Source organism: Panulirus ornatus, chromosome 6, assembly GCF_036320965.1.
Source record: "Panulirus ornatus isolate Po-2019 chromosome 6, ASM3632096v1, whole genome shotgun sequence".
NCBI lineage: Eukaryota > Metazoa > Arthropoda > Malacostraca > Decapoda > Palinuridae > Panulirus > Panulirus ornatus.
The window spans coordinates 2,817,647-2,830,536 of NC_092229.1; the positions used below are offsets into that span (position 1 = coordinate 2,817,647).

Here is a 12,890-nt window from a genome sequence, read left to right on the forward strand (position 1 = left end):
CACTGAACACCCCATGTATACCAATTATTCCCTCAACTGCCACATATATATATATATATATATATATATATATATATATATATATATATATATATATACATTCATTCATTAATCTATTTATCTATCATACATAATTGCCACTTCCTGTGTCAGCGGGGTATGCCAGGAAACAGATGAAGAACGGCCCATCCACTCATATACACAAATATAAACATAAACGCCCACATACACACATATACATACATACACATATCAACATATCCATACATATACATACACATATGCAGACATTACATACACATGTGCATATTCATACTTGCTTGCCTTCATCCATTCCTGGTGCTACCCTGCCCTACAGGAAAACAGCATCGCTATCCCCTGCTTCAAAGAGGTAGTGCCAGAAAAACAGGTGAAAAAAGCCTACACTCATTCACACTCAGTCTATAGCTGTCATGTGTAATGCACTGAAACCACAGCTCCCTGTGGTTTCAGACCTTTCAATGGTTTATCCCAGATGACCTAATGGTCATGGTCATCTTTGAAGGAACTATCATGATAGACACACAAGGCTATTTACTAAAAAGATTTTTACTCTTATGGCCTTTGTTCTAACTATGATAGAGTATGATTCTTTTATCTATGTTGTGTATGTTGGAGGGAGGGATTATCTGTGATTACAGGCAGATTTAGTGTGCAGCCTAAAAGCTGAAGATATCCAACAAATGGGGTCCTGGGGTTACATAAATAACTGATCATAAGGCATTTTCACTGTAACATATTTGTTCTCCATTGTTCATTTCACATCTTAAAAGCCAGTTTTGTGGGTGAAAATAAAACAAATGTCACCCAAAAATTAAGCTATGACATTTAAGAAACAGAGTTTTTCTCTTTTATGTAACTAATTGCCTCTCCCATTCTAGGCAGGTATTATATGGGACAAATGAACAAAGACCTAATTTACCCACACCCACTCTCTTAGCCAACATGTATAATGTACCAAAACCATAGCCTTCCGTTCACAGCCAAACCCAACAGACTTCTCCATGGTGTACCACGACAGCTTCACAGGCCTTTATTCAACCCACTGTAAGCATGATACCCCCGGGCATACTGTACCAAATAGTTACACATGCAAAGCAATGTAGAGAGATGGAGAAACAGAGAGAGCATAACAGGCAATCACTGTGAATGAAGCCAAAATGCCTGAATCACTTACATCTAAGAACATGATAGGAAGATCACATTGAGAAACAATTATAAAGTAAGTCTAATAAATACATTTATTTTGATATTCTTAGCAGGAACTAAAATCTACATAAATGAAATTAGAACTTACCCATGACAAGAAACAAGGCACTCAAATTCAGCAAGTGGTCCCAAATGAGCTAAGACTGTCACAAATAGTGGATCGGCTTTCCTACACCACAGGCGTGTCATAAGACTGGTTACAAGTGATGTTAGCTAAAAGAAACCAACAAATAGTATATTATACATTTACCCAGATTAATCTGACCATTAAATAATCACAGCAAACATTCTTTTAAAGTATGATGAATGATATCTATCACTTAAACATCACTTTGGATTTCCATATTACATAAACAAAAAACAAAGATACCATAAAGCGTACAGCTCATGCAATTTCCATAGTTGTAATACATATAACAAGAATTTCAATAACTTGCATTAGGAAATTGCTTTGCACCAGATATGTCTAATGTTTTGGTCAAGATATTTACAGGCAGAGAGAATTTGTTCTACTCACTTGCCTCAATGTAATCTTACTGTATACAGTGGTCTTAGGATAATTAAACTCTTAAATAAGAAGAATGTCACCCTACTAGCAGCATGAAATGGTAAAGTCAAAAGTTTGGAGAATATGTAAAATGACATCCTGGGGAGTTCTGTGTTTTTCCATTAATAGCAACAAAAACTATCAAATAGGTTGAAAAATTTATCTTTCTGTGTATATGTAAAATAAGATAAAGGCTAACTCGAATAAATAACAAAGAAATAGGGAAATGGCTAAGGACAGTTAGGGAAAGACAGTGGGTAAAATTAAAAGAAATATGAATTATCAAAAATGAGAGGTCAGCATGCAAAGGAAAACAGAGATACATTATGGAAAAATTGCAGGGGACAGATCTTAGGTAAAATCTGAATGGTATAAGAAGGTTTGAAGTGATTAATGGTACAGTAATTTCACTACAGAGACATAAAGGAAATATGAAATAAATAATGCAGACAAATCAAAGGTTTACTAAGCATCATCATATAATTTCATCAGAGATATCATCTGTAAAGGAAAAATTGTCAGAATGAAGACTGGAGGTAGTAAAATGACTGAAAGAGAGAACAGTATTAGTGAAAAGTTTCATGCTAACCAGTACCATAAACTTACAAAGGCCACTTACAATGCTGCTCTAGATCTTGCTCAATGAGACTGAAGCACAATGAGAATAGAATACTGCACAAAAAGTATCTATCTCTTTGAATACAGCACATGAAGTACCTATCTCTTTCAAGAAAGGTGACAGGGAGGTAGACGTCAAATTCACAAACAACATGTTTTACAAGCCAATGGAAAAAATAATTAGAAATCAAATAAAAGATTTTCTGGCAGGTGGGGACAATCTCTATCACAGTGAACAAAAATCTAAAGATATGTGATAATGCATTAAGAATATCAAGAACTTCAATCTGAAAATAAGTAACATCTTTGATAAAACAGAATGGTAACTGAAATAAGCATTCCTAAACTGACAGAAGGCCTTTCACATTCTCCCAAAGAAAACTGGTGGGTTGAATTTCCCAGTAAGTGTCAGGGGAGGAATTCTACGATGAAGTGAATATTACTTCAATGGAAGAGAGTGGAAAACACAGGGTCATGTTTGTAAATCATTTCATTATTTCATTATACTTGATCGGGCGCTAGGAAAAGACGACAAAGGCCACATTCGTTCACACTCAGTCTCTAGCTGTCATGTAATGCACCGAAAACCACAGCTCCCTTTCCACATCCGGGCCTCACAAAACTTTCCATAGTTTACCCAAAACACTTCACATGACCTGGTTCAATTCACTGACAGCATGTCAATGCCAATATACCACATCATTCCAATTCATTCTATTCCTTGCACGCCTTTCACCCTCCTGTATTTTCAGGCCCCGATTGCTCAAAATCTTTTTCAATCCATTCCTCCACCTCCAATTTGGTCTCCCACTTCTCATTCTCTCCACCTCTGACACATATATCCTCTTTGTCAAACTTTCCTCACTCAATTCTAAATTATGTAAAAGTAAAAAAAGAGGGTGTGTATATGATGCAAGTTATGATATGCACCACCAGCTTGGTCATCAGTACTTGCAGGTACACAAAGAGCTGCTAGACAAAATCATAAAGAATGAGTGTCAGTAGTAAAAGCAGTGAACTTCTAAGAGGAGAGCAAAGCTCTAATACTACCCACAATAAAAGAAAGGAGGATAAAGGGTAAATATGGGAGGCAAGCTCACATTCAGTGAAAGTCAAAATAAGGTAACATCAGCCAGTTTTCTTAAGTTTAAAAAATTCCAATGCATGAAGACACAAAAAGAAAATGGACAGAATTAGTGTGAACAAGGATGACTGGAAACATTTCCTCAATAATAGTGTATTGGACATATGGGACAAACTAAGAGATGAGTAAGTAAATGCTGCTTGCACTGAGAAATTCAAAAGTCTGTATAACATATATTAGAGGTCATGAGGTGGTGTCTCATGACTAATAAATTCCTTTTGTGTAAATGAAATCAAGTTTTCAAATAAACATACATATCCAGAGGAGATACAATAAATATTTTTGTTTCTTCTCTCAAAATAGTGCTAACATACAACAAAACAGTAAATTACTTACTGCCTGTGAAAAGCATATGTCTCTCCTATATTTGATACTATGAGATTGTTGTGCAGCTTCTGGAGTTTGTTGCAGACGAAAAACACTGTGTACAAGACGTGCAGTACGCATTAGTCCATCCATTGCTTGTCTTAACTTTTTCATGCTTGGTCGAACTTCTCCTACCCAGTCTACATTATCTGGAGTGTTTGGCTCATTTCTAGACTGCATCACTACTTCACTGCCTGAATACTCTTGAACTGACCTTTCTTCATTTGTATTTCTAATTCTATTTTCTTTTTCTACACAGCTACATATATTCTTAGAATTATACATGTCCCTCTCATTCTCTTCTTTATCTATTCTGTTGTCCCCATCAAGCTCTTTGTGCACTTTGTCACTTAAACTATCACTGTTCCTAACACTCTTCATCTGTACATCTTTCTCCTTATTAAATGAAATATCCTCTTTCACACTATGTAATGATTCTTCTAATAAAATCTTATTACTGTAATTTTCAGTCTTTGAATCTCCTTCAACTGAAGTACCTAAATCTTCAACACTTTGTTCCATAATGGATTCTAGTTTACTAGATTTTACACCAGTACTGTCACATATATAGCGGGAGTCACTGCTCTGAATACATTCATCTCTTTCTCCTCGCTTTACCTCAGTTTTGTCAAGGGGTAGAAGCTCCTCTCTTCTTTCTTCATCCACAGAGAGGCCACCTTCACTTATACAATCTGTTCTCTCAACTTCACTTGCAACACGTTCTAGACCAATGCCACTGTCTTCTTCACATGGAGAGACATCAGGTGTTGCAGAACAAGAGGAACGCTGACTTTCATTGGTTCTGGCAACACCCAGACTAGATGACATAGACCTCCCTGAGACTTGACTTGAATCTGAACCAACAGAAGAAGAAATAAGACCTTGGTTTTGAGCCACTAGATTTGAGCTAATATTCTGTGCTTCACTTACAGACACTTTGTTTTTACTTGGACTGGTTCTTTCATTAACACTATTCAATAAATAACTATCTTTTTGTCTATTATCAATATTTTCATCTTTTATACATTTCTGCACTTCACTTTGTGGTTCATCAGACAAATCACACTCTAACTTTCTTCTGTCATTAACCTCACTCATTTTGTTACAAAAAGTTTTTATTTTACTACTAAGACACATTACACTAGCCTGTACATTCAGTTGGATTAGATCCCATGGTTCTGGCTCATCAGTTGGTCTATACACACTGTTTTCCTGACTACTCATAATATCAATCTCTTTAGCAGTCACAAGTGTACAACTAACCCTCTCTGTGTCATTGAATCTGTTATCCGATTTATGGGGAACATCTGGAGTCATTAACTCCATATCTAAGGCTGTTTCAGGGCTTAAATATCCAGCTATATTGTATGATGAATAGGTACGTGTTGCAAGAGTAAGAATACGTGATGGATTTTGAGGCACTCGAATCTGGTCCAAGAACTCAAATGCTTCTTCCACCAATGAGGGTTCAATGATATTCAGAAGAGAGCGTGTCTGAAAATTGAAAACATATAATCAATCTTGAGTTCACAACAACAGTTGCCAATAAATTTTGCTTTAATATAAAAACTATCAATAACATTCAAGTTTTCACAAAAGAAATCATTATATACAACAAAACCACTCAATTCTGTTCTGCCAAAAGTGAAAAGTAAAAAGAAAAGAAAAAATTTATGCCCTCTTCAATTTTCAAAAATCTGTCATGATATTCGTTTCTGTCTTACATATACATGTCATATATCTGAGCCTCACATCATCCAGCACTCCTGAGTTAAAACACCTGGAATAAAATTAAGTTTTCCTAATGAATATTCAGACCTATACAGCTACTTGTCCCAAATCCTAATCAGTTCGTCATCTCCAAAGGGGGTAACTATGATGTACATATGAAGTTTGAAACATGTATCATTTTTGAGTTATTGTGATAATGTAATGGGTACACAGACAGACAGATATAGGTCATACTTTAAAGTTAATGCAAACTTCCTTGCTTCTTTCACTTCCCTAATGATCTTAGCATTGCCTGTATTAGGTATGAGTTCAGCCCTTCTGGCACGTCACTCATCAAGATAAAGAAAATAAGTGGTCCCAGAGTGAAGCCCTGCAGCATGCTACTCATGACACCAATTTCAAGAAGGTTCTTCAGATATACATCTCTTGTCTCCTTCCAGTGAGTTACTCTAACTATGTATCTATCTATCTATTTATCTATCTACCTATCTATCTATCTATATCTCTAACACCTGTTCCAACTGGAACTCCCCCAAGAGGATGGCCATGGCAAGAGAGTCTTCATAACTAGTGAACTCCAGTGCCACTTCTTAACCTTTAGTGCTTCACCCTTAACAGGTCACTGGCAGGGGGGGCAAATTGAGTGCAGCATTTGCAGAATTAATCTTCTATTCATCAATGGAGTCTCCCCACTGTTCCTACTAGAAGAAGATCCAGCTTGTTTACTAATCTCCCATGTGGTATGGAGTTTAAAGCTTTCTGACAGTCTAGGTGCAGACAATCCACCCAGTCCTCTCTTTCATCTAAGCTGAACCTGTGTTGTATCTCCCTTAAGTAGTTTCTCCTCCACAAGAAGTCATCTATTTGCTTTCTGATTATCTTTCCCAAGTTTTACACACTACGCTCATAACAGAGAATGGTCTGTAGTTCAGGTTATCCCCCAGGTCTCCTTTCTTTAAGACAGATACAGTATGAAGCCTGCCCTCTTCCATTCCACTCCACTGTCATTCAAGCTGATTCTAGTGACATTCTAGTGACATTTCAAGTGGCGGCATGTGTGTATATGGAAAAATTTCATCAGGACCATGAGTCTTATATGAGTCAAGACCCTTTAGCATTCTATTTATGTCTTTTCTAGATATCTTAATGCTTTCTAAGATCTCTGCATCTCTGTGGTATCATGAAAACACTTTTAAACTTGTCATTCAGATCCTTGCATATCTTTACATTATCCTCTACAACTCTTCCCTCCATGTCATTAGTCTTCTAAGCTCCTTTTGAACAGGTAATTTGGTCAATGAATCTATGGAAAAGTTTTGGGTTGTCTCCTGCCCTGTTCACAATATTCTTTACAAAGTTTCCCTGTTCCTTCCTTCTTATCTTGCTGCACTCATTCCTTACAAATGCGAGCTGGCTGGGGTTGGTGCCTATATCTTTTTCATAGCACATGGCTACATTCCTTCACTTTTTGACATCTTTTATAGAGCCATTCTTGCTTTTTTAACTTTCCCTCAGTTTATAAGGTTAAAGATACCTGTAAAATTACCTATTTGTATTGCAATGGGAGGGAATTTCACACTCATGATGCCCCATATACTGAACAATCTCTACTATCATACAACTTCTTCGATTTATGTATGCTGTCTGCATCAACCACATCATCAGTCATTCTATTTCATTCATCCACCATTCTTATAAAAGTACTTTTTTGCATTATTTTTAACAAGTTTGTAGCTATATTTAAGCTAGACACACCTTTTAACTGCAACATCTGGATAACAGCACATTCATAAGCAAAATCATATACCATTTTCATGACAGAGGAAAGAGTTAAATTCACTCATGGCAAACATTAATTAAGATACGTGCAGTTCAAGAAAGGATGAGATAGCTATCAATCAATATAATGAGAGATATTTGAGTAAAACTCATTCAAAAAGGAAGAGATTTCAGTCAGGTATGTAAGACAACTACAAGCAAACCTTCACTGAAAAAACTGTGACATGGCCTTAACATAAAAGACAATAAAAAACTGATACATACTTTTTCCTGTAGCTTCAAAAGGAGAGCACTCAGAGTCTCTGTATCTTCTTGTCTTAAAGAAGCTAATGTAGAACGAAGAAGAGTTGTCACTTCTTGTCTCAATCTTTTTACACCTTCCACAGCTGCCTCACTCGCCCATGCTTTATCTCCCCCACCAGGAGTTCTTCGTGAACTTTTTGCTTTCTGAAGCATACTGAAGAAAAATACAATCAAATAATGGCACCAATAAGCATGTCTTTCAAAGTGTGCACTGATCTTCCCTAAGGTCAAAGACTTCAAAAATTCTAAAGACAATAAAAGTAATGAAAATGCAGTACCTTGACTTACTTGACTAGTCCTCCATTCTTATAACCATGAGAATAGGCACTGAAGACACCACTTGTAATGACGTCATAGAATCCAGAACGGCGAAGGGATTCATTCTGAGCCCACAGTCTCTGAAGATGAAGATTTGTTGGAGCCATTTCTAGAGATGTTTCACCCTTGTCTACACTTTTCTTAAAGCTTGAACCTGTTAGATAAACCAACTGTAATATACTGTATACAGGAAACCAAGTAATAATCCATTTTGAGTGAGTCAAAAGCACTGCATTTTCTATAATGACTCATTTTTTTTTTTTTTTTTTTTTTTTTTTTTTTTTTTTTATACTTTGTCGCTGTCTCCCGCGTCTGCGAGGTAGCGCAAGGAAACAGACGAAAGAAATGGCCCAACCCCCCCCCCCCATACACATGTACATACACATGTCCACACACGTGTATACATACCTACACAGCTTTCCATGGTCCACCCCAGACGCCTCACATGCCTTGATTCACTCCACTGACAGCACGTCAACCCCTGTATACCACATCGCTCCAATTCACTCTATTCCTTGCCCTCCTTACACCCTCCTGCATGTTCAGGCCCCGATCACACAAAATCTTTTTCACTCCATCTTTCCACCTCCAATTTGGTCTCCCTCTTCTCCTCGTTCCCTCCACCTCCGACACATATATCCTCTTGGTCAATCTTTCCTCACTCATTCTCTCCATGTGCCCAAACCATTTCAAAACACCCTCTTCTGCTCTCTCAACCACGCTCTTTTTATTTCCACACATCTCTCTTACCCTTACGTTACTTACTCGATCAAACCACCTCACACCACACATTGTCCTCAAACATCTCATTTCCAGCACATCCATCCTCCTGCGCACAACTCTATCCATAGCCCATGCCTCGCAACCATACAACATTGTTGGAACCACTATTCCTTCAAACATACCCATTTTTGCTTTCCGAGATAATGTTCTCGACTTCCACACATTTTTCAAGGCTCCCAAAATTTTCGCCCCCTCCCCCACCCTATGATCCACTTCCGCTTCCATGGTTCCATCCGCTGACAGATCCACTCCCAGATATCTAAAACACTTCACTTCCTCCAGTTTTTCTCCATTCAAACTTACCTCCCAATTGACTTGACCCTCAACCCTACTGTACCTAATAACCTTGCTCTTATTCACATTTACTCTTAACTTTCTTCTTCCACACACTTTACCAAACTCAGTCACCAGCTTCTGCAGTTTCTCACATGAATCAGCCACCAGCGCTGTATCATCAGCGAACAACAACTGACTCACTTCCCAGGCTCTCTCATCCCCAACAGACTTCATACTTGCCCCTCTTTCCAGGACTCTTGCATTCACCTCCCTAACAACCCCATCCATAAACAAATTAAACAACCATGGAGACATCACACACCCCTGCCGCAAACCTACATTCACTGAGAACCAATCACTTTCCTCTCTTCCTACACGTACACATGCCTTACATCCTCGATAAAAACTTTTCACTGCTTCTAACAACTTGCCTCCCACACCATATATTCTTAATACCTTCCACAGAGCATCTCTATCAACTCTATCATCTATCATTTATGGATCTGGAGAAGGCATAATGACTCATGCCCAATGATAATTCTATAACTAAGTAGAACATGTATATTTCCTGACATCTATACATACCATGGCATAGAAATAATAATGATTTTATGGATCAGTTGATCTCAAATCTGGTCCTCATGCTTCCTGAAGTGAATATAATTTCAGAAAATATTCCATCACAAGCAAGAAGCTTTGAAAAGCACACTGAATGCTACTAAACAAATCCATCTTGTAACAATTCATGTTTATGCATGAGGTATGCTGGTTTTGAGAGAATACATGCACTATCTGTGACTTCTAGTGTCATGCAAGTTTACAGGATAAAAACAGAATCCTTTACAGATTAAGCAATATGTGTTTGCTTAGAATGTTATAAGACAAAAGGATTTATCAGGGGAAAGCAGTAAGAGTTCATTTATCTTAAAGAATGTTGTACTAATATGAAAAAGAAAGTGAATATATAAGATATAAGAAAATTCATTCCCTTCTCTCAAATGATTATCTCCAAGATCAATTATTTTCCTCATTTGGATAACTTGTTTATTTTTCCTTCCACTGTTCCCTGTTTGTATAGTTCTGAGCCTAAATACTTATAAGTTCTCTGGCTCTTTCAACTGTGCTCCAACCATCCAAATCTTACATTTCCACTCTGTACTGGGAAGTATTACTATTGGTCAATTGCTGTTTGCAAATAAAATGGCTCTGGTGGCAGACTGAAGAATGAAACTCCAAAAGCCAGTGACAATGGGTGAATGTGAGAGGAGAAAGTGAGAGTGAATGTACACAAAAGTAAGGTGATGGGATGTAGCAGAGATGAGACATTATGGTTTGAGAGTAAGTCTGAATGTGGATTTGGCAGAGGATAGAACTATGCAGACTGAAGTGAGCCATAAGGTGGGAAAGGAAGCTAATGTCCTAGGTGTACTCAGGATCTCTGGAAGAAGAGGTCAGTGTCTGTTAGGGGAAAAGATGGATATATTGGAAGGTACTGTATTCCTGACCATGTCGTATGAATATGAGTCTTAGGTTTTAAATGCAAAATAAGAGAAAAGGGTGGGCATTCTGTAAATGAAATTCCTAAGGACAATATGTGGTGTGGAGCAGGTTGATTACATAAGAAATGACAGTGTAAGACTGAAAAGTGAGGCAGCACAAGGAGTAACTTTGAAACAGTTGACCAGTTACACTAAAATGGTTTGGACACAAGGATAGGATGAGCAAAGAGAGACTGACTAAACGGATATAAGTGTGAGACACAGACAGTCTGAGCCATGGGGTGGGGAAATCGAAGAGAATAAAAGAAACCATAAGGTATTTGGGTCTGAATATTCAAGAGGTGAGGTATGCATAGGAATGAATCAACTGGGGTTTTGTTATAAAAGGGGTGATGTGATATCAATAGGCTGAACCATGGAATATGAAGAAATCCAGGGAAACAACAGAATGTTCTGTGTGGGCTCTGGTTTTAATGCATTATACATGGGAACTATAGATTGGATGTGAGCAAAAAAGGCTATTGTTTGTCTCTTTCTTGAGCTATCTAATTATCATAGCAAATGGTGAATAAGTATCAAAAATTCTATTCATTGTGTCTGGTACTGCAAAAACAACCACTCTATTCTACCTCCTTTCAAAAGGTGGCACCTAATTCTTACCAGCATTCACCTTCAATTCCTTCAACACACCACGTAAAACTCATTCATTCATTACTTTAAGTAATTTCTTTTGACTCTCAAATGGCAACACTGAATCATTTGAAAATAAGCAAGTCACCAATAAACAATCAATGCTTTGCTCTTCTGCTTCCTCTATTTTGCTTTCATTTGACTCTCTAACCTAACAATACATATACTGGAAAGCCAATGTGACAACATACAGCCCAGTTTCACTCCCTTATCTATCTCAGAACTTAAATTTAACCTACAATTCACTCTAAACATGCTTTACTATTTTTGGAGAATTATATATAGTCGCATCCAGTAACTTCCCCCCTACAACAACAATTTTTTCAGCTTCCATCTTTACAGAGATTTGATCTACGCATCCTTCACCAATGCTAAAGTCACTTTGTTTATCTCTTATCCTTTTCTTTCATACTTGATCACCATTTCCTGCATTGGGAAGGTATCACCATGAACAGGTGAAGAGAGGCTGCATTTACTCACATCCATTCTCTATCTGTCATATGTAATGCACCGAAGTCACAGCTCCCTATCCACAACCAGGCCCCATATATCTTTCCATGGCATAACCCGGATGCTTTACATACCCTGGTGCAGTCCACTGACAGCATGTTGACCCCGGTAAACCAAATCATTCCAATTCACTCTGTCCGATGCATGTCTTTCACCCTCCTGCATATCTGGGAACCGATTAGTCAAAATCTTCATCACTCCAACCTTCCATTTCCAACTTGATCTCCCGATCTCCTTCTTCCCTCCACTTCTGACACATATACCCTCTTTGTCAACCTTTCTTTACTCATTCTCTCCATACATCCAAACCATTTTGGCACACCATCTTCAGCCCTCTCAACTAAACTCTTTTTACTACCACATCTCTCTCTTACCCTTTCATTACTCACTTGATTGAACCACCTCAAACCACATTCTGTCCTCAAATATTTCATTTCTAACACACCCCCTCTCTCTGTACAATCTTATCTATCATCCATGCCTTGCATGAATGTAATAATGCTGCAACTACTATACCTTCAACTGTAGTCATTCCACACATTCCTCAATGCTACCAGGACCTTCGCCCCCTCACCCACCATATGACTCACTTCCCCTCCCATGGTTCTATTTGCTGCCATGTACACTCCCAGGTGTCTGAAACACTTCATTTCTCCCATTTTTCTCCATTAAAACTCACGTCCAAACTAACCTGTTCCTCAACTCTGCTAAACCTAATAACCTAGCTTTTATTCATGTTTACTCTCAACTTCCTCCTTTCAAACACCTTCCAATCTCAGTCACCAACTTTTGCAGTTTCACACTAGAATCGGCCACCAGTGCTGTATTATCAGCAAACAAAAACTGACTCACTTCCCAGGCCCCTTCATCGCCTACAGACTGCATACTTGCCCCTCTCCCACACTACCCCATCCATATGCAAATTAAACAATCATGGTGACATGGAGCCATTCACTCTCTTCTCTTTCTATTAATGCACCCTTGATAAAAACGATAAAAACATCACTGTTTCTGGCAGTTTTCCTTCCACACTGTATATTCTTAAGCCCTTCCACAAGGCATCTCTATCAACCCACTC

At 37.9% G+C, this 12,890-nt stretch overlaps 1 protein-coding gene across 5 annotated transcripts in view; it reads right to left on the bottom strand.

Annotated features, from left to right (window-relative positions):
* The window catches only part of LOC139749000 (inositol polyphosphate-4-phosphatase type I A), a 229,840-nt gene that overhangs the window by 18,295 nt on the left and 198,655 nt on the right, over nucleotides 1–12,890 (bottom strand). For all 5 annotated transcript variants that reach the window (XM_071662368.1, XM_071662367.1, XM_071662366.1 and 2 more), the window contains 4 exons: nucleotides 8,025–8,208; nucleotides 7,698–7,890; nucleotides 3,894–5,417; nucleotides 1,337–1,461 (listed from right to left, as the gene is read on the bottom strand). In XM_071662368.1, coding sequence (XP_071518469.1) covers nucleotides 1,337–1,461; nucleotides 3,894–5,417; nucleotides 7,698–7,890; nucleotides 8,025–8,208 — 2,026 coding nt within the window. The remainder of the gene's footprint in view (nucleotides 1–1,336; nucleotides 1,462–3,893; nucleotides 5,418–7,697; nucleotides 7,891–8,024; nucleotides 8,209–12,890) is intronic.